The 27,955-nt window shown below is 35.8% G+C and overlaps 1 protein-coding gene and 1 non-coding gene across 2 annotated transcripts in view; both read right to left on the bottom strand.

Moving 5' to 3' along the window:
- The window catches only part of calcr (calcitonin receptor), a 119,212-nt gene that overhangs the window by 67,727 nt on the left and 23,530 nt on the right, over positions 1-27,955 (bottom strand). The window contains exons 2-4 of the mRNA XM_073931903.1: positions 10,107-10,172; positions 2,377-2,539; positions 1,522-1,629 (exon numbers count right to left, since the gene is read on the bottom strand). Coding sequence (XP_073788004.1) covers positions 1,522-1,629; positions 2,377-2,539; positions 10,107-10,151 — 316 coding nt within the window. The 5' untranslated portion in view covers positions 10,152-10,172. The remainder of the gene's footprint in view (positions 1-1,521; positions 1,630-2,376; positions 2,540-10,106; positions 10,173-27,955) is intronic.
- Positions 6,761-6,864, bottom strand: mir489 (microRNA 489). Its single transcript, NR_030244.1, has one exon. It is a non-coding gene; the product is annotated as a microRNA 489 (primary transcript).

Genomic DNA, 27,955 nt, shown 5'->3' on the forward strand with positions numbered 1-27,955 from the left:
ACCATGATGCGAATCTCCCGTTCCACCACTTCCCAAAGGTACTCTATTGGATTGAGATCTGGTGACTGTGTTGGCCATTTGAGAACAGTGAACTCATTGTCATGTTCAAGAAACCAGTCTGAGATGATTTGTGCTTAATGACATGGTGCGTTATCCTGCTGGAAGTAGCCATCAGAAGATGGGTACCGTGTGGTCATAAAGGGATGGACATGGTCAGCAACAATACTCAGGTAGGCTATGGCATTGACACGATGCACAATTGGTACTAATGGGCCTAAAGTGTGCCAAGAAAATAACCCCACACCATTACACCACCACCAGCCTGAACTGTTAATACAAGGCAGGATGGATCGATGCTTTCATGTTGTTGATGCCGAATTCTGACCCTACCATCCGAATGTTGCAGTAGAAATCGAGACTCATCAGACATCATTCATCAACGGTTTTCCAATCTTCTATAGTCCAATTTTGGTGAGTCTGTGTGAATTGTAGCCTCAGTTTTCTGTTCTTAGCTGACAGGAGTGGTAGCCGGTGTGGTCTTCTGCTGCTGTAGCCCATCTGCCTCAATGTTGGACGTGTTGTGCATTCAGAGATGCTCTTCTGCAGACCGCAGTTGTAACAAGTGGTTATTTGAGTAACTGTTGTCTTTCTATCAGCTCGAACCAGTCTGGCCATTCTCCTCTGACCTCTGGCATCAACAAGACACTGCTCACAGAACTAGAGATGTAAACCCTGAAGATGGTTGTGCGTGAAAATCCCATTAGATCAGCAGTTTCTGAAATACTCAGACCAGCCCGTCTGGCACCAACAACCATGCCACGTTCAAAGTCACTTAAATCACCTTTCTTCCCCATTCTGATGCACAGTTTGAACTCCAGCAGATCGTCTTGTCTATTTATACATGCGTACATGCATTGAGTTGCTGGCATGGGATTGCCTGATTAGAAATTGCATTAACGAGCAATTGAACATGTGTACCTAATAAAGTGGCCGGTTTTTATGTATGTGTATGCATCATCTATATCTACAAATATATAAATAATAGAGACAAATATCTTATGTTTAAAAAAAAAGTTTGATTTTGGATGCGATTAATCGTGGTTCTTTGCCCAGCACTAATAAAAATAAATACAAACGTGTTCCCAAAATAAAAAACAAAACTGAAACTAACAAAAACATTAATGAAATGAACTAAAACTAAACTGAAAATAGCATCACAATAAAAACTCATTTAAAACTGAAAAACTATTATAACCTTGTTTAGACCAAATTTAAATATCAGGTAATACATGGTATTTTAATCATACAATGATTCCAGACGGAGATTGTATCACTTCTGTGTCTTTAAAGGACTTCACTTATCAGCAAAGCAGTTCATGCTTTGGAATCCTTTTATTTGGAGCAACATCATGCGTTTCATAATTGGCAGATTGAAAAACAGATGTCATGCTGCGGTGATTTGCAGCGTCTGGAGTGTTTCTGTCTAGATTGACAATCCAGATGTGATCGTGCGATTCTTACCCAAGGGGTCAAAGCTGGGGTAATCGGGGCAGTTTTGTGAGGCAAAGGTTCCAGCTGGAGTTTCATCCCAACAAAGCAAACCGTCCCAGAATCTGCTGCAGAACGATCCTATAAAAGTCAAGCAGACATGTTAAAAGGGTCATTTTATGAGGACTCAAGTTGCTTGATCTTTGAAGATACAACACTAAAATCATCCTGTAACTTTCTGAAACATCCTCGCTAGTACAGTGAAATGTTTCAATTATTTAATAAATTAGGGTTAGTTCACACAGAAATGAAAATTCTGTAATTACTTATATTTTGACATTTTAAATGAAATCCTACTGTAAAAAAATATCCATAAATTATCAGTTTTCTGTATTTTTGTGATTCTTATTTTTATTTTCCACATTTATTTATGCCTTTGAATTACATTGTGGGAGCTTGATCTTTCTTCTGAACCTTGAAAAGTAAAAAAAAAAAGTGACTTTAAAGAGTTTAAACTTAAAATCATCTGGGTTGGTGTTTTATATTACATTAAAAAAAATCGTGCTTAAAGGGTCTAATAATTTTGTCCCTAAAATGGTTTTTAAAATATTAAAAACTCTTTTAATTCTAGCTGAAATAAAACAAATAAGACTTTCTCCAGAAGAAAAAATATTATCAGACATACTGTGAAAATTTCTTTGCTCTGTTAAACATCATTTGGGAAAACTTTAAAAAGGAAAAAAATAAAATAAAATGGGGGCTAATAGTTCTGACTTCAACTGCAACCATATGATGGTACTTAAATGTTTTAGAAGAGTCAAAAGCGTACATACAGCATCTTTAAAGTCTCTTAAAAAGTCTTTCATTTTTCAAGTGAAAATGCCCTACCTGTTTTATTATGGGATCCATCTCGGCTCAGCAGCTCCAGACATTTGTACTGAGACTGAGTCATGATCAGCCTTTCTCTCTCCATTGCCATCATGACAGGAGAAAGTGATAAGTCAGCTCCGGGATCTGCTTTCGTCTCTGTTGTTCCAGCTTTTGTTATGCTCTGCAGAGAGAAATGAACTTGAACACAGCCGCAGTTGAGCAAAATTCATTATTTAAGAACTGGCCCGGTTTCAGTTCATGAGTTGGAGTTTGATTGGAGCTGGCCAGAGGATTGTGGGACTTCAAATTGGAATTTAAACGGGAATGAAAGAAAGAGGAAGTTACTGATTTCAGTATATTCAACAGAGTTGTGCACAAGTTCTGGAACAGGTCATGATTAAACCCATACTGCAACTTTTTTTTGGTCTAGTTATAAATAAATATATTTATTTTGGCCGTTTATTCTCTAATATGTAGAATTAATTTAATACGTTTTTTTATTTAATACATAAATTTAATACATAGGAAACAGTTTTTATTAAAAATCTATTTTTAATGAAATTTAAATTAAAAAATAAAACTATAAATAATAAATAAAAATATATAGTATGAACATATTGCCAAATTATGTATTTATGTGATTTTGTACATAGCAAATTTAATTTAATTTAATTTAATTTAATTTAATTTAATTTAATTTAATTTAATTTAATTTAATTTAATTTAATTTAATTTAATTTAATTTAATTTAATTTAAATCTTCCACCATGAACATACTGGCAAATTATGTATTTTGGTACATAAAGCAATTTAATGATTTGATTTAAATTATTTAAAATAAAAAAATGTTTATTACATTTATATAAAAAATAAAACTATAAATAATAAATTAAATAAAAAATAAATTATGAACATACTGTCAAATTATGTTAATAATAATTATGTATTTTAGTTTAAATTAATAAAGTTAATTTAATTATTGAAAAAAAACTATTAAATTAAATTAAATTCTTAAATTCATTTAATTTAAAGTTTCTTTCTAATTAAATTTAATTAAATTAAAATTCTTCCACTATGGTAAATTTTGCTTAATTTAATTACACTTTAATAAAATGTACAACATAAATGTTTAGTAGTCAGTAAAATATATTTTGTGCATATTTTGTGTATATTTAAAAAACTATTCAATTAAATTAAGTTAAAATTCTTCCACTATGGTAAATTTCACTTAATTTAATTACAATTTAATAAAATGTATAATATAAATGTTTAATAGCTAGTAAAATATATTTTGTGCATATACTGTTATATTAAAAAAAACTGTAATAAATTAAATCAAGTTAAATTACATTTCATTCTTCCACTACAGTATATTTCACTTATTTTAATTACACTTTTTATAAAATGTACAACGTAAATGTTTAGTAGCCCGTAGAATATAATTTGTGCATATTGTGCATATACTGTGTACAATTAAAAATATATATATACTAAATTAAATTAAATTCATCCTAGGAAATAGTTTTCTTTCATCCCCTAGTAAACAACCTAATTTTAATCAAATGTATTTATTTTTTTTAAATAAAAATACTAACACATTTCTAACAGTGGCTACGATCAAATAAGTGAAAAGTCCTTGTGTGTTATGAATGATAGCAAGTTCATGGGCCATTCATGCTAAATCGTGATACATGAATCTACACAATTTCATTTCATTTTAATTCTATGGCCTTATATTTTGCTCCCTCTTTGCAAGCATTAATTCAAATTCAGTTCAAACTCAGGAATTAGACTGGAATTGAAAATCCACTGTCTGAATGACATATACAACCTTTTTTTTTCCCCAACACGGTTGTGAGGACACCACACATGACATTTGGAAAGCTGTGATTTTACTCATGAGAACTGGCCAAAACATTCCTCTGCTCATATCAGTTTTGTGAAGATAAGAAATCCTCCACAACCATTTACAGGGATAAAAGCTTAACTCACAAAGAAGGCTTGATATCAGAATTCAAAGCGCATCTCGAACCATTGTGTGTCTGCTGTGAGTCATCTTACAGTTCAATAGCAAGTCAAAGAGCCAATTCAGAAGTACTTTACTTTCTCTACACCTCACAGTAATGAATTCTACATTCATTTGCAGCTCCAAATTTAATGGCTTTGTGAAGAGATCTTTAGTTTGTCAGATCTTTGCAAACCCACCATCTCATTATTGCACTTTAAGGCACTGCAGGTGAATAGGGTCGAAACAATGAACTAATATTTATCGTCACAAGTGTCTAAAATGTTATGTTTAAATATGCACATTGGACGTCATTTAAGAAAATATTATCTGATTTGAGAACATTTGTAGAATAAAAATCTGAATATTGGATGGAGTAAAATAATATACACTTCCTGCCAAAAGTCTTGTCGTGTATGCGAGTTTTAGAATCAACAAATAATAACTTGAATTCAAGTTGATCATTTGTTATCAGAAGTGGCTTATATGAAAGGCAAAGGCCTCTAGATTACGCTTATTTTACCAATGTAAAATATGATCATGCCTTGGTTTTTAATTCTTTAATTAGAACAGTATGGTCTTTGCTTAGACAAAAGACTTGTCACTAAACAGGTGACGGGTGGAGGGTGGTAGTTATCAGTAAGTGAAGAGCGTGGAGGTAGGGGGGGGGGGTGTTTGGGGGCGTTGGTGATCGGTAAGTGAAGGGAAGTGGGGGTCACAGTGGCAGGCCAGATTACCCGTCAGGCCACCGGGAAATGTCCCTGTGCTCCCTATGGCCAGTCCGGCCCTGTACAGCTGTATAAATATTAGGGATGTAACGATTCAACCACTCACGATTCTATACGATTTATGATATTACTCTTACAATTCACGATTTAGTCACGATTTTTTAACAAAATTATTTAAAAACAAATAATGTCTGCCTTAACCAAACTGCTATTTTTAAAAACAAATTCCCCAAAACAAGAAGAATAAAAACTAAAGAAGACTCATTAATATAAACACTAAACTTCTTTTTTTAAAAAGAAATATCAGCATATCTCTGTTTTCTGGCATAAGCTGAGCTCTTTGCACATTTACAGTGTCCCCTGCTGAAAAAACTCTTTCACTAGGGACTGAGATGGCTTTTCTAAACCAAAGAGCAGTGTGTACAGGTCAATATCCCCCTCTGCTCCAGGGGACTGGCCACTGGCAGTCCTGCCTGTAACCCCAGCGCCCCCTCTGTTCAAAAAATGCCTCCCAATTTGTTCAACATTTCTACCGATTCGTCACAAATTTAAATTGATTTTCAACCGGCTCATGGTGAATCGTTACATCTCTAATAAATGTACAATGTAAAGCTGTAAAATTAAAACTATTTGGAAATGTTGACCCTTTGAAAATGGATATTTTTATCACTTGTATTTATTCAAATTAATATTGTGGTCACTTTACAAATTTATCAATAGAAATATAATAGATTTCAATTCAAATGAGGTTTTGCAAAAAAAAAAAAAACTAAATCAAAACAAACTACAAAACTTTTTTTCAGAAAGATTTTTTATTGTTATAATTTTTATCTTTATTTATTTATTTATTGTTTATTTATTTATGTATGTATTATATTTACATATTTTATTATTATCTTTATATTTTTTATCTTTTTTATTTATTTATTATATTTTAAGATGTTTTATTGTTATTATAAATTTTTTCTTTATTTATTTTTTATATTATATTTAAAGATTTTTTATTGTTATGATCATTTTTTATCTTTATTTATTTATGTATTTATTATATTATTAAGATTTTTTGGTTATAATTTTTTGTCTTTATTTATTATATTTAAAGATTTTTTATTATTATCATAATTAATTAATTAATTAATTTATTTATTATATTTAAAGATTTTTTTAATTGTTATTATCATTTTTGTATTTATTTATTTATTATATTATATTTAAAGATTTTTTATTGTTATCATTTTTTATCTTTATTTATTTATTTATTTATTTTTATTATTTTTCTAATAAAAAATCATGTAAAATAATATGTCAAAACATTTCCCTCTATCAAAACATTAATATACATATTTTAGTGTCTGCAAGTGCTGCTGAGTGGAGATTTATGGCTGATTTATGACTGTCAAAAATCATTTTGAGAAAAAAACAGTCTTTACAAATATGTATTATAAGTTAAATCTTGTCACAAATCCATAAAGTGCTATAAAAGAAACACATTAAGTTGTATTTTAGATATTTTTTATCCATTATACAGAAAAAAACTCCTCAAAGTGTGTGTTTTTGACTTGTGCCTTGTCGTACACAGTAAGTCAGTGTCCGCTTCTTTAGTGCTGTGTGTCTGTCTTACCTGCACACATTACCGCAATTACAACCCCAAATTCCTCTGTGAGCTTTCTGATGAGCCATGTAGCAGTTTAGCAGCCGTACATATGATGTCACTCCAAACTTTGAAGTAAATGACGTCATACATACGACCACCAGGCCACCACTCAAGTCAGTCCATTTGTCCTTGAATGTCATGATTGCACAACACCATGTTTCACGCTTCAAAGTATAGTCCTTTAATTGAATAAACTCTTCATAACAATCCACACACTTTTTTTTTTTTTTTTTTGCTTGTGTGTGGTCCATGCAGCTTTAATTAAATGCCATTTCCCATTATGCTTTTAAATGTGACGCACTACTCTGCAAGCTCATTATTATTCCGCTAATGCTCTGTCATGGGAAAGTAGCTTCAAGGTCAAAAATAAATACAGGGCTTAAAGGGATAGTTCATCTAAAATTGAAAAACTACTGTTAATTTTATTCGACAGCAAGCTCTCACATGGTTGCCCACTGAAGCTAAGCAGGGCTGAGTCTGGTCAATACTAGGCATTGGACGATAACCGATTTTAAGGTTTACAGCAGTTTGGAAATGTAAAGGTTTTAAAACCGCTAACATTTTCCAATCCAGGCTCATTCTGAAAAGGTATTGTTATGTACAGTGCTTAATTTGTGAATAGCAAGGTCCTGGAACAGATCAAGGTAACGGATCCGGCATGTTACCCGAGGATGTAGAGGTGTCACGCAGGAAAGTGTAAAGAGTGGGTGGGCGGGTTGAGCGGCGGAGTGGAGACACATTAGAAAGTGAAAGTGAACAGCGGACGGAGGAGGATGGTGGTTGAGGAGGGTGATCGGTAAAATGAGGTGCCGGGTCAGATTTCAGAGTTCGACACAAATTAAGCCCTGATTATATACATTTCTGGAGAGCGGCAAATATGTCCTAGGATAGGGGTGTCCAAAGTTGCCCCGGGCCATATATTACATACATTACACAGACACGCGCATATATATATATATATATATATATATATATATATATATATATATATGTATGTATGTATGTATGTATGTGTGTGTGTGTGTGTTATGGAATTATTATAATTTGTTATTTTAATTCATCGTCCAACTGTGTTTCTAGAAAGACTTTCGTTTTTAAAATCTTGAATCTTCTCTGGGCGATTACACTTGCAACACTCATCCTTTATAACTTCTCCTTCAGTGAAGGGTTTTCTGTGCTGTGCGATTAGCTGGGCTACATCATAACTAGCCAGCATAGAATTTTCTTGCACTTTATTAGCACGAAAAAACCTGCTGTTGTTGAGCTGAAAAGCCAGCTGCTATTTGATTTACTTTTTGATCTCGTTCGGCACCAGTGTAAAAGCTGAAGGCCTGATGTTTTATTTTATAATGTATTTTAATATTATATTCCTTCATTACTGCAACTGATTCCTGGCAAATTAAACAGACACATATTCCACTGACCTCTGTGAAGAAATATTCTTTGCCCCATCGTGACTGAAATTTCCTGCACTCACTGTTGATTTTCCTTTTTCTTGTTTGTGCCATGGCTCGCCAAAACGTGATTATGAATTATGTTTCTTTCAGTTTGTTCGGTTCGTTTTACTTCATAACAGGAACTGCAGCCTAATTAAAGGCATGTAATAGCGACACCCGGTGGTTATTTATTGAATTACATTCATTTTTGTATGGTGGGCCAGATTCTATTAATATTCATAAAAAGCCTCGCGGGCCGCCACAAAACTGATTGTGGCCGTAGTTTGGACACCCCTGTCCTAGGAGGTGCATATTTTTTGTAGTTTTCCTGTACCAGAGGCCACTGTGTACGCTTTTTTAGAGTGTCATCCGTGACTGCCCGTCTTTCGTAAATACACCAAAGGCCGCTGACTGAGTGACTGACAGACTGACCCAGTCTCCTCCTTCTCTAAACCAAACCAATAATGTTTTAAAAAGCACAGATTGACCAGCGCCCACCCACTTCCATAAACCCACCCAAAAGTTTTGAAAAGCAATCCAGAAAACGAACAGCCCTTGCACGATTTTAACCACATGTTCAGATTTTACCACATTCTCACCCTGATATTTACTTGTTAATTTTTTTCTTTTTTTTTTTGGCTTCTGTTTTTGTCTTACCTGGGGTTCGTTCTTCGTACCTTGCTTAAATGAGCTAAGGTGATTTGGCGGATCCTGGATCTCTTAATCTTGATAACTGATCTCTGTCTAATTTGTTTCTTCAAACAAGTTCGTGAATCAGATTAAAATGTCTGGATGAACTGATCTGAGATCACTGTGTTGTGAAGGACAGATCTATCAATCCTTGAAATCATGATCATGAGGTACGAAGAACAGGCCCCTGTTCTTTGCTAGACTCAAACCCTGTTGTTGTGGTCAGCTCCTCTCTGTGTCTCAAGTTCCCTGCAATACATGGTGAGCTAACTGGGAAAACTGGTAACAGTGGGAAAGCTGTGTATACAAAGATAAGCAGCCAGCTGGTAAGCAAAAAGAAATGGCATTTTCCTCCACATCCCATAATGCACAGCGCATCGGCTTACGGCAGCTGGATTAGTCCAAAAGGCGCAGCACTTTTTGCGGTTGGGTCTGTTTTAGTTTATATTCTCACCACAAACGAACCGCTCCAGGGTTCATTTGAAAGCGTACCGAGACCCCCTCTTCTTTTTTTGGTCCGATTTTGGTGCACACTCGAGTACGATTGATGCATTCTCACCTGCCCAAACCAACCGCACCAAGAGGGAAAACGAACTCTAGTGTGATTCAACCGAACTAAATGAGGCAGGTGTGAAAGCACAGTTAAAAACGAAATGCTACCATACAGTATGTATTTCTGGCTACATAGTTTGTGATCTTCAAAAATGTATACAGGGCTACGTTTTCAGAATGAGCGTATGTTGAAAAATCTTCTTTCATGTTGTATCTTGGATGGCCTGGGGCTGAGTAAATGAATGGTACATTTTCAGTTTTGTACGAATTATCCCTTTATTGAACGCTGTATGTTATTGTAGTACATGTAAAATGCTTCATATGCTCACATTTCATCATTGTGACACAGTGCCAGCTCCTCAGTATTGATGGAGCTCTGTGGAGCCACCATTTCATGCCTCAAAAGTTCTGTGGGTTTTCAGGTCACCTCTGCTTGTAATTACCAAACTAGAGCAATTAGCGGGTAATGGATTTTCTTTTTCTACTGGACAGTTTTGGGGTGGGAGAGAAATCATCTAATGGCAGTTTACAAAACACAACAAAACTTTAGTGGCCAACAAAAAGTTGCATGAAGCTAAATGTCAGATTCTCAAGATAATTATGTATTTTGGAGCGATTTCACAATTAGTGCATTGCGTGAATGTGCGTTGTACTGAACAACAAAATAAATTCAATCCACTCACCAGGATAAATGATGTCAAAAGCCATAGGGTCTCTTGCCAACCCATGCTCTCAAATCCTGACTTTATCTGTGAACACAAAAACAAACAGACTATTTAAACTTAGGTGTTTATAATAAAATGACCGCTGGCTAAAAGCATTTTTTATGCTAATGAAATAGGGCTGAGCAATAAGGCAAAATCTCATGATTTAAATGATCTCGTATCCCGCTGATAACGAAATAATGATATACAGGCTCGAACCAGCGACCTTCTTGCTGTGAGGCGACAGTGCTACCACACCACCCCCACTCTAGCAACATCTGAGACATATTTTACATCTCCCCTTTAGGTCCCCTTTAAAGCTGCAGTATGTAAGATTGACATCCAGTGGTTGAGCTAAGTATTGCAGTCCAAAATCAAAATACTTTGTCACACAGCCCCTCCTCTGATGACCCCATGCAAATGCAGGTTGCAAGATTAATGCAACAAGAGCAAGCGTTCATGACTAAATCAAGCCTAAACCATGTCTTAACCACATGCGACAATGCAATAGAAGGAATATTTTACATGTTAAAAGAAATTTTTGCAATAACATCACCTGAAATTTTTATTTTATATAGACCAAAATGAGACACTTCTATCCAGCTTAAAGAGACATATATATATAGAATGTTTTCTAATCGTCAAATAACCACTTCAGTAGACAGTTCCTATTTGACTGTGTACATACTAATAATAATGAGGCTAAACCTTCATTTTTAACAGATATGACTTAACCCATACATTATGCTGCAGTTCCTTATAACATTACCAGCTGCTGTTGAGTAATTCAGTTTTTAGTTACTTGCCAAAATCAGTTTATCGTCTCATTTGGCTCTTGGCGAGCGTTAATTTTAGACTATGATATACTTAACCTACAGCGCTGGAATGTCAAAACTCATTTTGATTTGCCCCAAGTGCCATGTAACATTTTATATGAAGTTGTAGGTCAAGAAATCCGCCAGTATATACCAACATAACCCATGCCAACAGTTTATCAACACGAAATGCCATAAATAAGAGCAAACAGCTCATTAAAGATGAGACGTGTGTGACTGTGTTTCACATTGTTTGCTCTCAATGCCGGTCTTTAGATCGCAGTGGGGTATTTCTCTGACAGACAGATAGACCTACACCAGGAATAGCTCCTGAACTGCGCTCTGTTGACAATAGCTCAGATTAACAGCAGCCCCGTCTCCACAGGCTGCGCTGGTGTGCATGTAGCTGAAGCGCTGATTTATTGGCTTGCGGAGTGTATGTACAGCCTCAGGCTTCTTACAATGTTCTGTCACAACACATATCACATTCGGAGAAGATTTCTGGCTCAAATATGACTGTTTTTCTTTCCAAGTTGGTGGATTCCAACCCTAAAAAACAGACCTTTATTTTAAGAACAAATAGGAACATCGTTTCTCATGCAACTGATTTTTGGGCAATCAATTGAGCATGTGAAATGGCTTTAAAAGCAGTAATGCAGGTGAAAAAAATCTTGTATATATTATATTTAATCTTGTACGGTACATGGTACTTTTATTTGTATTATTATATATGTAACTAAATCTGCAATTAAATTCTGTAAACACAGTTGAATTATTAGCCCCCCTGTTTATTTTTCCCCCCAATTTCTGTTTAACGGAGAGAAGATTTTCTCAACACATTTCTAAACATAATAGTTTTAATAACTCATCTATATTAATGATTTATTTGATCTTTGTCATGATGACAGTAAATAATATTTTTGTAGACATTTTTCAATACACCTATACAGCTTAAAGTGACATTCAAAGGTTTAACTAGGTTAATTCGGTTAACTAGGCAAAAAAAAAATAGCAAACGGGCTAATAATTTTGTCCTTAAAATGGTGTTTAAAAATTAAAAACTGCTTTTATTCTAGTTGAAATGAAACAAATAAGACTTTTCCTAGAAGAAAAAATATTATCAGACATACTGTGAACATTTCCTTGCTCTGTTAAACAGCATTTGGGAAATATTTTATAAAAATCTAAGGGGGGCTATTTAATCTGACTTCAACTGTACATTGACCACAAAAAAAAATGTTTTTGGATGTCCTGAGGTTGAATAAGTTTTCATTTTTGGCAGACATACACTGAAAAAAATGCATTGGATTGACTACATTTTTTAAGATTAGTGGTTGCAAACTATTTTTTTGGAATGAATTTAATAACAAATGAATTAAGTTGAACATTACTAACTTTAATTAGTTTACATTCAGCCCATATAAATTGTTTGCAACCACTTGCCTTAATTTGTTTTAGTAAATCCAATGAATCATTTTTTTCAGTGCACAGTCCAAAGAAAATAGCTTTTATTGTGTAGATTTTTTGGACACTTTTGGCAAAAGAAAGTTTGCTAACTATTTTGTTGTTGTTGTTGTTGTTGTAATTGTTGTATGAACTTTATGAGAGAAGTGTATTTAAATGAATGGTGCAACAAGATTTACTATATTTTACTGTTGTCAGTTTGATATTTTTTGTCATTATTTAATGCCCCAAAAAAGCATGCCTTAACCTATTTTGCTCCTATGTTGGTAACAGATTACCTGCACCTGATTTTCATCATTCTGCTTGTTCCTGACCTAATTTGTCTACACGGTGTTGTTTTCTAAAAGAGCTCCTGTATCTGTTCTCTTACATTTCCACATTTTCAGTGATATTTCACTCACAGAATTTTCCACTCTCATTCCCGCTTTCATAGGATTGTGCTGATTTGTCCAGTTCAGTAAATCTGGACCAGTGTCTTTCCCTCATTTACTGAGAAACGCACGCTCCACCAGGGACTCGTGTGCTGTGTTTATGTAACAGTGTGTGTGACCAAATAGCCCACTAGGATTGTAAAAACCTAATGTTAGTCCCACTGCAGAAAACAGTTCGATACTAAAACAACAGAGGTCAATGAAATCCCAAGTGAGGTAAAGACGAACAATGTGTCGCTCAATAAAAACACTACAGAACGAAACAGTTATAATATACACAGTAACACTTGGGAAAATACTACTTTGGATGTATTTGAAATTTGATGGTGCATTTGTTACATTGCATCTACATGTCAACTAATTCTCATTAGATTATAAGTAGACTGTTAGGTTGGGGTTAGGGTTGGGGTTGGTATGATGTAAGTTGACATGTACTTGCAAAGTTTCTTATAGTCAGTTAAATGTATGTTCATATTAAGCAGACAGTCTACTAATACTCAAATGGACCATCAAATTAAAGTGTTACCGCAGCTTCAGTTAATAATATTGTTAGTACATGGTCAATAAATATTACTAACAATTTCAAATTCAGATTACTATGTATCAGTAAATTTCAAAATTAACTACTAAGTTTATTTAGGCTGGAATAAACACAGTTTTAAATATTATTAGCCCCCTTCAAAAATATTTGTTTCTATTGTCTATAGCAGGGCTTCCCAAACTTTTCAGCCCGCGACCCTCAAAATAACAATGCCAGTGACTCGCGACCCCCAAATTCCTCGGAGGTGGTTATAAATATACAAACGTTGCACACAGAACAATAGGCCTATATAAACACAAGCATATTGACAACACAAAAATTTGTAACAGTCTAACAACCATATAATTTTTATAGTCATTTATTCATTTGTTTAATTTAATATGATCCTGCCCTAAAGAGACTGGTGGACACAATGTTTTCAGCACAAGTCTACTCTTGGTTTGATTTTGGAGACCGCCACTTAGAGATCATTTTCAGTGTTGGCCTGTTTTCATTTTTAATGCTTTTGATTGCCGTAAAGGTGTCAGAAAGTTTAACCTGGTGCTGTAAATCAATCTGCTGCATCTGATGCTAGTGTTGTGTTGTTAATCTTAATGAAATGAAATGAAAAAAATTGAAAGGCTGATGGCTTTTCATTTGCATGTTTTTATTTTTTTTATTTAACTATTAACAATGGTTTTTACCTTCTGTGGGTTATGGATAAACTATGATAATTTCAGTAGTTTAATTAAATTGATTTGACTTTTGGAAATCACCAAGTGACCCATTGTCACTGTCCCATGAACCCCCAGGGGGTCTGGACCGCCACTTTGGGATCCACTGTCTATAGTACAAACCATTTTTATCCAATAACTTCAAGGCTCATTCTGACAACGTACCCCTATATATATTTCTGGAGAGCGCTAAATATGTCCCAGGAGCTACTTTTTAAAAAAAAAGTTTTTGTTTTCGCGAATCCGCTAGAGGCCGCTGTGTACGCTTTTTGAGATCTCACATATTTCTTGCGAGTGACATTTGTGCCTGCTGTTCTTGCATAAATCGACCAGAGGTCCCTGTTGACTGTCTGACCGACCAACCGACTGACCCACCCTCCTCCTTACCCAAACCCAACCAATAGTGTTAATAGCATCAATTGACCTGCTCACCCCCTTCCCTAAACCCAACGGCAGTTTTGAAAACCAATGCAGAAAAAGAAAAGCCCTTGCTTATTTTTACCACGTTTTTCAGATTTTACCACATTATCACCCTGTTATTTACTTATTTATTTTATTTTATTTTTTTGTTTCAGCTTCCTTACTGAAACCGTTCTGACTCAAACCCCGTCATTTTAGTCAACTCTTCTTCTACTTGCATCTCAAGTCCTCTGACATACACTGCGAAACAGTGGATTAACTGGTAAAACCGGGAAAGCCGTCCATACGGAGGTAAGCAGTCAGCTAGTGAGCGAGAAAAGGAACTTCGTCATACCGCCCCGTAGCGTTAGCTTTAAAGACGAAATGCAGCCATACATACTTCTGGCTACACAATTCACGATCTCGAGAAATGTATATAAGGATGCGTTTTCAGAATGAGCCTATGTTGAATAACTTTCCTAATTATCCAAACTTGCCTGGTAAACATAATAACCTAGCTAAGCTTTTTAACTGCCCTTTAAGCTGAATACTAATATCTGGCAAAATAACTAGTAAAATATTATGTACAGTTACGCAATACTTGGGAAATATATTTAAAAGTGAATAATTTTCAAATAATTTTCAACTGCATAGATATGATCTATTGACAACACAAATTGCAGAACTCAATAACTAATGATAAAACACCCTGAAAATGAATTATGGCCACGTCTCCTATGTTAAATACCATCTAGCTGGCAAATGAAAGAGGTTGACAAGAGGAGCGATGAAGAGATAGAGCGCAACGGCTCTGCACTGTGTGCCAGATGGCTGCGGTCAGTAGCACAGAGAGAAATCAGCCTTGCTTAACCGTCTAATCGCTGTTTCCCAGAGTCCAGGAGGTTGCTCACTTATTAAATGCGTTGCGTGTCTTTGGATGGAGCTCAGCCAAGATTAAAAAAAAAACAATGCGGTGGCTGAGAATAGAATCCAAGGTTTGGATTTAACTCTATATTAGGGCTGCACAATATATCAAAAAGTTATCACCATCGCGATAATAGTAAATGCAGCATCCATATAGCATAAAAGTGCAATATATTCAATTAATTTTAAGTGAAGTTTTACAAACTAATTTCTAGAGGAGCACACAATATGATTGATTGCGGCTTGCCTCACATCCATAATCAGCAATAATCCAATCGGATAAATCACTAATAAATAGACCGATCTCATCCTACTACCTCATCTTCTTCCCTTCCACCACATCTTGTCCTTTTCCTACCTTTACCAGGGGGAGCTCTCGAGGCTTTAATAGCATCAAGCATATCTAAGTGTGAACTCTTGAATTGATGAGCGTTTATGTGTTGCATGTATTGACTATATTCCTAAATGTGGACGTGCAATCGTTTTTGCGATTGTTTTACTACATATAATTTAGCTGCCTATGGGAGAAATGACTAGAAATAATGAATAAATAATTAATTAATAATAGAATACATATTAAATAAAGTCTTGAGCTAAAAAGATTCCAATAGCTGCGCCAGCTCGAACGTGGATAATAAGGTCAATAGGTTTTTTATCCAAATCTGGCCAATGCAATGGGGCATTTACTATCTTTATTTCTAGATAGTAAGGTTAAGTTTAACCTAGAGTTGAAAATAAACACTAATGCTGGGGACAAGAGAGGAAAATGTCAACAGCCAGCCTGATTTCACGAGAAAACATAAGTATTTTAAGTTTTTTCAGTTTAGTGGAGAGTTCAGTACGAAATTGAAAAGATCTTAAAAAGGAGGTGTGGCACCAAACCCCACCCCTAAACCCAACCATCATTGGGGGATGAGCAAATCGTACTAAATTATATGAATTAGATATTGCAAATTCATACGAATTAGCCACTACATCAAAAAGTTACGAATTGCCGTGAGATTGTGTTGCAGCAGCCAATAAGAATCAGAATACTCATCGAGGTTTTAAGTTATTTACTGTTTTTTTAAATTGAAATGTTTTTCTAATATTATTATTTGTTTATTTTAGTATGATCATTACATAAAACAATATTTTTTTATTTGCTTATCAAATAATGTTTTTTTTTTAAAGTTAGTTATATTGTAAGAAATAGTTATTGCAAGACTCAACACTATCGATCGATAATTTACCCAGTAGATTTTGAAAAATACACTTTGAACATCTTAAAAATATTGGAGTTTTTTTTTTCTCAATTAAAAATTTAACTTTGGTTCAAAATATAAAATTGTATTTAATCTAAAAATTAATACATTCACACAAAATATATTCACACAAAATATATTCACACAAATTTTTAATAAAAATATTGTTTAATATAGAACTCTTTAATCTTAGATGTAAGTATAATCTTGCTTTGGACTAACCAAAAAATCTACTGTAATTTGCTACAGCTAAATGTATTAATTATCCTCAAAATATATTAGAGTTGGTTGAAAATTAAACATTCATTCATTTTCCTTCAGCTTAATCCCTTATTTATCAGGTCTCACCACAGGAAAATGACCTTCTTGGTGTGAGGCAACAGTGCTAACCACTGAGCTACCGTGCCGCTGAAAATGAAACATTCCGCTCTTAGAAAAAAAAAAGATATTGGCTGCGTATGAAACCGCATACTTCCTTACTATATAGTACACTAAAATCAGTATGTGAGCCGAGTAGTATGTCCGAATTCATAGAATTCGAAAATCCGTATACGAGAAGGACCCGGATGACTTACTACTTCCGACGAGATTCTGGAGTGCGCATCCCATGCACGCTGCGCTATCCCATGATGCCCCGCGAGAGAATTCATGAATGGGAGTAAAGCGAAGCAACTGACGTAGGTAGGTCGTGTAGGTCCATTCATACTTTTCCCATTTACACTGTATAGAACATACTTTTCCAACGGCTGAGTAGTATGCTTAAATTCAAATGCAGTATTTACTGAGTGGTAGGCGGTTTCGGACGCAGCCAATGACTTATTGGTAAAATATTGTTTTTATAGACAATAAATCAACTGAATTACTTTGGTTGATACTTTGGTTTGATTTTGACTTAAAATCTAAATCCAAGTAAAGTTGTACTTTGGACTAAACTATAATAAATACATATAATGTTAGTCTGTGCTATTGCTAGTTATTTGATTTTTAATAATTAGGTAAACTACAGTATCTGCCAGACCTTTCAGTATGGATATAAATGCCAAGATAGTGCTCAAACTCACATTAGAAATACATAAAAACTGAATAGCAGTAATATTTCATGGTTACATGTCATGAAGACTACTGGTTTAAAGTAAAAATATTACTTTGAAAAAAACGATGTAAATGTTTTTAAGTTTTCCAAGGGGGTTTGTTTTTATGCTTTTAGGCGAATTCAATAAATCAGGTTGTAATCATAGTTTTTCACAAGCCAATGTATTTGGAAAAAAAGACAGTAATGTCATGCAGTCCTACTCCATATACACTAAGTTCTGGTCATTAGCTGAGGTAATTAATGTTCCTCGTTAAGGATGAATTAAAGCTTTTCCTCAATAAAGCTCATCATGTTTGCCAAAGGCTGGTTTTTCCCGAAGGATGAACCACCAGACTGAAGTCTTAAATGTTACTTGGGAAGTAAGATCGGGAATTAGGAATTGAATGTTGAATTAGAGACCAAAACCGGACATAATTTATAATGAATGGTCTAAGATAGCACTTCTTTCTTCCCCTTAAAAAGCTGTCAGAAATATTAATGATGTTTGTTTTAAAAGAGCACTTTTAATCCTTTAGTGACTGCAAAACTCAAACCCTCTGCGACATCTTTCTTAGAGCTCCACATAAGATGGCTTAGTGAGGACTGATATGTGATTAAGCAATTATTTTTACATAATCTCTGGAATACTTCATTCTGATTGAGGGTTACTGCTTGGAAATCTTTCATATGAGGAACATTAGACTTTATTTTTGACTTGTCCTGCCTACTACAGATTGCTGGCAGTTTCCGCTTTCTGCAGTGTCTTTCTTTTTACAGATATTAATAATAATAGGTTATGTGAGTAATTACCAAACATTTTTCTATATATTGATAATCGAAAAAAATATTCCTTAAGAAAACTAAAAACATTTGTTTAAAAATATTTAAAGTGAAATTTTATAGAAATTATTTAAGAAATAATAAATCACTCTTTTTTTTCAGCTTAGTTTATTAATCAGTGGACCCACAGCGGAATGAACCGCCAACTTATGCAGCATATGTTTTACGCAGCCGATGCCCTTCCAGCTGCAACCCAACACTGGGAAACACCCACACACACACACATACTCTACTGCAAATTTAGTTTATCCAATTCACCTATAGCGCATGTCTTTGGATTGTGGGGAAAATCTCACTCATGGCTTGTCCTCTCAAGTGGGGGAAAGACAATGCACAACGTTACCCACTGCTGTCGACCTGTGCCAAGTCATATCACTGTCCCAGAAACCTCAGTCCCAAATGAGAGGGTTTTTTTTTTCTGTTGCAGGGGACATTGTAAATGCCCAGAGATACCAGCTTTTACCAGATTATAGTTATATGATAATTGTCCTTAAAACCCATCTCTATCTAAGTGAGTGAGTTAATAAATGTTTAATGTGTTGAGTTTTCAACAATACTAAATTGAAACTTTATTTTTTTTACATGGTTTAATAATTTTTTGTTATTAAAATTGAAGTTCCTGTTTTAAAGCTTACAGATAGATGGCTAATTTGTATGTCATTGACACTTTTTTCATTAGTTTTTTCATCAGTATTTTCATTAGTTTTGTTTTTCCTGTAAAGGATTCAATAAATACTGTACCGTGCCATTCATACCGAGGTATTACCGTACCGTGACATTCTGAAACCGTTACATCCCTAATATATACCAAGAATAACTAAAGCACACCACTTCATCTAACTCCCAGTTTCACTGTACCGCAGTTACGGTTTCTCATCCTGAAATATCAAATGACACAATCCATCCAATATAATGAAAACTCCCATCAGAACAAGGTATCTCTGAGCTTCTCACTGCCTTCCCTTGGGACAGTTCCTACAGAAAATCTCCTTCTCCATAAACAAGATGGATTTGTAAAGAAGACAAGTGTAGTCCGCATCAATATCCTCTCCCATTTACAAAAATACAGAATAAGTGAATTGTAAGCCATTACAGTCAACCAAGACGGAGCACCTCAGTCTCAGAACGTTTAATGTTCTCCTGAAATCCTGTCATGATATCAGGGAGTCCAACGGCATGCAAAATTCAAGCCTGTTTCGTGGATGTGCCATTAGACCAGCAATTTTTTTCTCACTAATATCGAGCCAGAGAGCCTAAAAATCCGACCTTCCGCTTCATGCATCAGGTTGAAAAAACTGAGAAATATAGGTTCTTAAGTACAGCTGAAACGCAAGCAGGTGATAGGCACTACATTCGGATTCATTAACTCGTCTAATTCTGTCCCCTTATACAGCAACAAGCCATTAGCCGGCTTTAATAGGTGTCATATTTATATAGAGCCCAAATGGACTGCGGTGATATGAAAGAAGAGGACAGGAAAATGCACTCTGAGGGGTATCCATAATTCAGAGAGCACTTAAAGCCATGTACGTGTGCTCTTCCTAGATTCGAGCCTCAGGGCTGCAGTCATCAATGCAGTGAGGATAGAAATCAAGTGGAGACACAGGTACGGGTATGGGCTTTCTGCAGTCTTTAATTGCATTTAGCTCAGTTACATGTCAGCTCATCAGCCACTATTGTTGGGACATTGCATTTTATAGTTCCAGATGGCGTAAAATATGTCAAATGTAAAATCTTATTTCATCAGCTTCTTTGTATTCATAACTACTTTAAAGTCGGCATGAAACAGAAGTTAAGACTGTCCTTTGTTCTTATATCATGATGTCTAATCTAATTGAAATGGTCCAGAAATGAGAGAAACGATTTAGATTTCGAGCCAACTTCAAGTAAAACTTACTGTACTGCATTATATACAGATTTTGGTTTAATGTATTTACTAACAATAAGGGTGTACTTACACTAGGCACGGTTGTCTTGAACTGTGCCCAGGTGCGATTGTCCCCTATCCCCCCAGCCTGCACTCACATTGCATTTTTTGCCTTCAGAGCCCGAGCATGCTTCCGATATTGATGAAGTGACTGTTCAGTTTAACAGAAGAGAAATGCTCTCGCTCTGTACAATGGAGATTGCTTCAGTTCTATTGTTTTGTATCATTTTAAGTCATCTGGGATGTGATGAAAGTCAAATATTTCGCTGAACAGATCCACCATGGATAAATATAAATCTTCATGCAAGTCCTCGTGCTGCACGTATTAGGAGGTTTGCTGAAGATGCAGCTGTCGTGCAGCGAGGGATTTGTATCTTTAATAAACGATGAGAGTTTGTGTTCATTGAAAAGTAAGAATGATTAATAAATCCATATGAGTCAGTCTCTTAAAAGTCACATCGCGTCTTCAGTTTCACGCTCAGGCGTGCTTTGCATTCACACTACAAGCGTACTGCGCCAAAGCCGACCGAACTGTGCCCGGGCACAGCTCTTCCAAATGAACCACTCCTGGGCAAATTCAGAGCACTCACACTTGACAAATGAACCGGGAAACGGGGGTCAAACATGCCTGGGCATCCACGGTATGAATCGCCTAGTGTGAATACACCCTAAGACACAATGAACAAAACATTTGTTACAGTATTTATTCATCTTTGTTAATGTTAGTTATGTTATTAACTAATGTTGTAAAGCACAATTTAGAATTGTAATAATGCATTATTAAAGGTTAAACTATGATTAATAAATTATGCACAACTATTGTATTACATACATTAACTAACAGAATTTAATTGTATTTTTTTTTTTATATTTTCTGAAGGAGTTCTTGTCTGTCATTGCATCTAGGGTATAATTAAATTCTTGAATATAGAAAAAAATGTATAATAAACAAATGTAACGTTTGCCAAATTCCTTTAGGCATAATTTAAGGATGCCTTGAGACCTCCAAACTGCCAATGTGTAAAAACAGCTGACTATTACATGCTAGAATTTACAAGGCTTTTTTTTTTTTTGCATATATACTGTATAAAAAGCAATATTTTCTACAAATTATTAATTTTAGTAAGAATTTCTGTTTAATAAGAATCTTGAGTTCTGTTGCAAATCAAACGAAATCAGCATCAAGAAATGTGGCATTTAGATACATTTACACCATACTCTAGGTCTCAAACTCAAATCCTGGTGGGCCGCAGCTCTGCACAGTTTTGTTCCAACCCTAATCAAACACAGCTGATTCAACTAATCAAGGTGTTCATGACTCTTTTGAACACCTCGATTATTTGGATCAGCAATGTTTGATTAGGTTTGGAACAAATCTGTGCAGAGCTGCGGCCCTCCAGGAATTGAATTTGAGACCTATGATTTACACAGACAGTTTAAAGAAGTTTAAATGTTGCATTACTGCATTTTAATTGCAAAACAAGATTAATAACATATTGTCAATGCAAAGACAAAGGTCTCATAATGTAAATGAAAAGTGTAAATGAACAAAAAGAATAAGTGTAACATTTATTAAATAAATGATTAAATAAATTCCATAGCAGCTGGCTTTCCATCACCCTCTGTTTAACTGCATTTTGAAGCATTTTTTGCACAGAATTTATTTCAGTCATTTTTTTATTAAAAAAAACAAGTTTTTACATTCACTTGAGGTGGTTTTGGACTTGTGCGAGAAATTGGTTAGTGCGAATAATTGGACCAACACAACCAATCAGCTCTCTCCATTATGCTTACCTTGATTACTGTTGCTTACTAAGTTAACAATACCACAGTCAGCCGCTCTAACAACGTGATGGAAATGAGTATTTTCATGTGTGGTTTTACCCATTCTCAAAATTGGTGCACACGCACACACATTATGAGTGACACAAGCCCACAATGTGAGCGCAGACCTGGAGAAGTGGCCTTGGAAGGGTTTAGATGTCTTGCTCATTGAAGATGGAGAGAGTGTGGTTCATTTCACTCCTCCCACCAGGAATCAAATCTGCAACCTTTGGATTACAAGTCCAACTCCAAAACCATTAGGCCATGACTGCCCTATTGGTAGACCCACATGGAATTTGCATGGGTAGAAATCTGCAGATTTTTTATTTGCCTAAAATGGGTCTTTTATAGAATTGGGTAAGCTAAATTGGCTGTAGTGTATGTGTGTGAATGAGTTTGTATGGGTGTTTCCCAGTGATGGGTTGCTGTTGGAAGGGCATCCGCTGTGTAAAACATATGCTGGATAAGTTGGCGGTTCAATCCACTGTGGCAACCCCAGATTAATAAAGGGACAAAGCCAAAAGATAATGATTGAATGAATGAATGAGTTTTATATATAACCATTCAACTGTTTATAGATATAATTTATTTACAGTACAGTTTTTAAAGTAATATTTTAGTCTTTCAGTAGACCATATATTACATGAAAGACTTGCTTTGTTTACCAAACACGTGGATCTAATTGGATTTGGATTGTAAACCCTAAATACAAGTTATTAGTAATAATTTGCTTTATTTCACGGGTTAAGATTTTAGTTCCTATACTCTTAAAATCCTTCTGCATGAGCCTGCAGAGGTTTTTTAACAAAACACTGCACAGAAACACCAAAAATGGAAATGACATAAATGGAATGATGAGAATGGGATTCAAACCCACTCATGGAGAGCACAATAGATGAGCAGCCCATCGCCATCACCACTCAGCCACCTAATACTTTTTATTTGTTTGCGTTAGGATGAAAACCCAGCTACTGTGTACATAAAAGAAAAATTCCATTTTAGTGTGTCTTTGAAACCAAAAATAGTACCATCACTCTCTAGCCTGCACAGTTTTCCACCTGCAGTGTTTGCAGGCAATTCACACCCTGTCAGAGCAACACAACTCAATGGCATGTGAAGACACACATCAACATCTTTAAGAGGACCTCAAGACCTTGTCCTTGGCTTTCCTTCGGGACAGAAGATGGATCTTTATATTCCATATGCGTACTGCACAAATACCCTGTTCAACTGGGACAATTGATGTCTTCAGTGTATTCTGACTTTTTTTTATTATTTTCCTGAAACCTCCATCATCGCAGAGACTCTGCCATGTCTGTGCTTCCACACCATTTAACCTCCAAACAGCAGCTGTGTGATTTCACTGAAGGAAAGCATGCACCTCTAGATTCCTGTGTGTGTGTATATATATTTATCTTCTCCAAATCGAGCCCTCTGTTGTGACGAGGTGCATTAGCACTTAATCCATCTTGGCCGTGGAGATCAGAGCCAGCCAAATGCCACATGCGCTCCAGCTGCTCCTGACACAAACCCAGCAGCAGACGATCAAACACCGGCCAGGTGCGAGAAGACAGTGAAGCTACAGGAGAATAAAGGCAAACATTAATTCATTCATTCATTTTCCTTCAGCTTAGTCCCTTATTTATCAGGGGTCGCCACAGTGCAATGAACTGCCAACTATTCCAGTCTATGTTTTACACAGCGGATGTGTGAGGGAGCCGTAGGTGAAGACATGGAGGCGGAATGAATCCAAAAGCTGGAGGTTTATTAAACAAACAACTTGAATCAAACAAAGGCAGAATCATAATCATGAACCAGGCAAAGACAAGCAAACAAAGAGGCAGTCCGAAAAAGCAAACAAGGCAGAGTCCAAAATCCAAAAACAGTAGTCAAAAGGGCAGGCAAAAAGGTCATAACGCAATGGCAGAAACAACAGTAGGAAACCGCTTGGTAAGGCAGTGAAACTGGCAATACTTCGCAAAGAACAGACATAAGTAGGGATGGCTGACGTGAAACTGATGTTTCGACACAGTGTCGACATCCCGAAGCGCAAGTTTTTCGAAACACCTTATTACGTGACTAAAGCGATTCAAAGCATCGATCAGCTTAGAAGCGTTTCGAGACCTGGCGAATCCTCATTTGGCTGCCAAGGTCATGAAGTAACCTCTGTCTCATATGGCCTAGAGGACTGTGTGTATGCAAATTCATCCAATGCTTTGCATGATGTTTTGGGTTCGAATCCCGACTTGTACAAATACTTTGAAATCATGGTTTTATGTATTTTAATCATGTTTCTGTTTTGTGTAGCCTAAATAGGATACAGCTGCAGTTACGCCATCAATTTAGCATCATTTTTGTAACACTGTAAAACAATAATAAATATTTTTACAGTATGGTTGGGTTTAGGGTTTGGGTAGACATCAATAAAATACAATAAATGGGAAATTTAATGAATAATATAAATAATTCTTGATAACTTCAGGCCACCGTTTTTGATCTAGCCACAACCCTGTTTTAAGACAAAAACAAGATATATTTATTCACAAATTGTTTATTCAGATATCAGACCAATGTTGAAACAAAACGATACAAGAGCAAAGCATTACCAACTAGTATTAAAGCATTTCAAAACAACTGTGACAGCCTAGCTTCGATACCTACTATACCCGCATGGAAGTCTAACACCTTAACCACTGTACTATGTTCCTTGAAGGATCAAGCATATAAAGTGGGGTTTAATCCCTTAATTTGTTCAACTGTTCTTTGCTGAAGCTGTTTCAGTGCAATACAAAAAAAATGACCATTAGATGTCACTGTAGAGTGGGGTTTCGAAACGTTTCGAAGCTTCAACACATTTGCTTCGACTGTTTCAGTGTTTCACGAAGCCTCGCTTTGCCCACCACTAGACATAAGCAGTGTGCTCATATATGTTGGCTACCAGGAAGTACCACCGAGGAAGTAACCAGTCAATATTCGGGAAAGAGCTCCCTCTGGTGGGCAGATGAATGGTAAGCTGCCATATTCGTTACAGGATGGCCTTCCAGAACTGGAAGCACCCATACATTCTCATATTCCCACACACACACACTCATACACTACGGCCAATTTTGTTGACCCAATTCGCCTATAGTGCATGTTTTTAGACTGTAGGGAAAACCGGATCACCCGGAGGAAACACACACGAACACAGGGAGAACCTGCAAACTCCACACAGAAATGCTAACAGGCCCAGTCAGGACTCGAACCAGCATCCGTCTTAATGTAAGGCGACAGTGCTAACCACTGCGCCACCTAGAAGCAAACATCAGCTCTTAAATGTTTAATGGCCCTTTTTCATAGCCCGGGTGTCCCGTTTTGCTTTATGAGGGACATACAGAATGAAGCAGAGCCACTATGCTGATGATGGATCTTTAATCTTTATTGCCTTAGAGGAACTTTAAATGGAGCTTCTGTAGCCGCCATCTATCTGAGCAGCACGACTTTCAATCATACACAACTGCAAATTGGATTTGTACATTATTTTTTACGGTAAAGCTGTAAAGAATGTAATACAGGATTCAATTATGAAACTCCGTCTTCAGTTTTTCACATAAAATGTCTGCCTGTGAGAATCGAACGGGTTGTAGGATCAAGAAAAATGAGAAACGTGCTCATTTAAATCTATAAATGACTTGCAAACAATGAATCTACTGGTATAAATAAACATTTACATTTACACATTTTAGGTACAGCTTGCTAGTATTGCATTGCACAACTGTTTGCCTTCAAAACTGCCTTAAAGGAATAGTTCACTCAAGAAATGAACATTTACTCACCATTTACTCTCACCAAAGACTGTAAAATACACAAGACATGTCACTTGTGTAGTTTTGAATGGGGAAATCTGTAATGGTCAATATGACGAATGAAACATTGCCTGCTGATACAGGGGCCAATCATCGATCGCTACAGAATGGAGTTTCTCCGAGATAAAAGCTTTGACTAGACCTGTGCTTTCACGACAGTTTTTGTGGTCAACAAACACACTGGAATCTCAGCACATACTTGCTTCACAGACAAAAGAAAAATATACACATAAAGCTTGAAATCTCTACTTTAAATTAACCCACTACACTTAAAAACAAACGTTTTTTGGTTTTGTAATGTGTATGAAATGAACGCGTTTACAGTCCATCATGTCAAATGTATAAACACCAGATGCCACTGTAGTTCGCCTGCAACTCCCTGCGAACTACAGTGGCGAAATAACTACATATCCACACATTCCTTCGTGCATACACCCAGTCTTTCATGTACACTGATTGCAATCACAGCTGTCTCTGTTTCCCCGTTGATTACCTGGACTATATATTCAACCATTCCACCTATGTTTGTTAGTTCGTCGTTCGTCTTTTTTTGGTATGTTTGTTCCTGATTCCAGTCTGCATCTTGTTATTCTTGTTAAAGTCTAGTTCGAGATTTATCTGTTTGAGTTCCTGGTTGGTTTGTTTGTTTTGTTTGTTACTTTGCACTTTGTATTTTTGTATTTTTGTCACTTTCTCTGCACAATACTATATTAAGCTGCACTTGGATTTTACTCCCGTTTTTGTTCCTGTTTTGATCTCGCTAACGTGACAGTCAAATGCACATCACATGACAGCAGCAACTACTAAAAACACCCACAAACTTGTAAACAAAGAGTCACTGTCATTTCTGGAGGAGATTCATCTTCAAGACCAATTTGTGAAGTACTTCAGAAAAGCAGCACAATCAGACAATCATTATCCAGAGGATGATAATGTGTAGAATGGCCATAAATGAGGTTGGTGTTGTGATCTTGTTCTTTGCGCAATTGCATTAGCTTGGGCATCTAGAAGAAATGCAGATTCGAGCGATTGTTTGATTTGAACATTTAGAAATGAAAGTTATGAGACAGTTGTAGTTTAATTTTATTGGTGACTCCAAATATGTAATGTAATCGTAGTTTTGGAAAATTTGATGTTTCCCCATTCAAACAGAACGTCCAAGCATACTGCCTGAGAAGCAAAGATTGCCGCAGAGTGAAATGGCTTGCCTTAAAGAGACTTTGCTCACACTCAAGTGGCTGTAATCTTATGAATTTCTTTGGAAGATATTCTATTATAAACAAGATATTCTGAAGAATGCTGGAAAAGCAGACATCAATATCCATATAAACAAAAAATACTCTGGAAATCAATGGCTGTTTTTAGCGCAACATTCTTCAGTATATCTTCCTCTGTGTTCAACAGAAGAAAGAAACTCAAACAGGTCAAACAAGTAGAGAATGATAGTGGGATTATCAATTTTGGGTGATTTATCATGTAAATTCTTTAACAATCCTGTAAAAAATGACCCTGGGACCATTGGAAAAGCAGAAAAGAAAAACATTCATTCATTTATTTTATTTTCGGCTTAGTCCCTTTATAATTCTGGGGTCGCCACAGCGGAATGAACCGCCAACTTATCCAGCATACGTTTTACTCAGCGAGTTTTTCACTGGGAAACATCCATACAAACTCATTCACACACATACACAACGGACAATTTAGCCTACTTAATTCACCTACAGCGAATGTCTTTGGACTAGCACACGTACCCCAGTAAAGGTCTAGCGATGCCCCTGGTGCAAACCAA

Source organism: Danio rerio, chromosome 19 (genome assembly GCF_049306965.1).
Source record: "Danio rerio strain Tuebingen ecotype United States chromosome 19, GRCz12tu, whole genome shotgun sequence".
Lineage (NCBI taxonomy): Eukaryota > Metazoa > Chordata > Actinopteri > Cypriniformes > Danionidae > Danio > Danio rerio.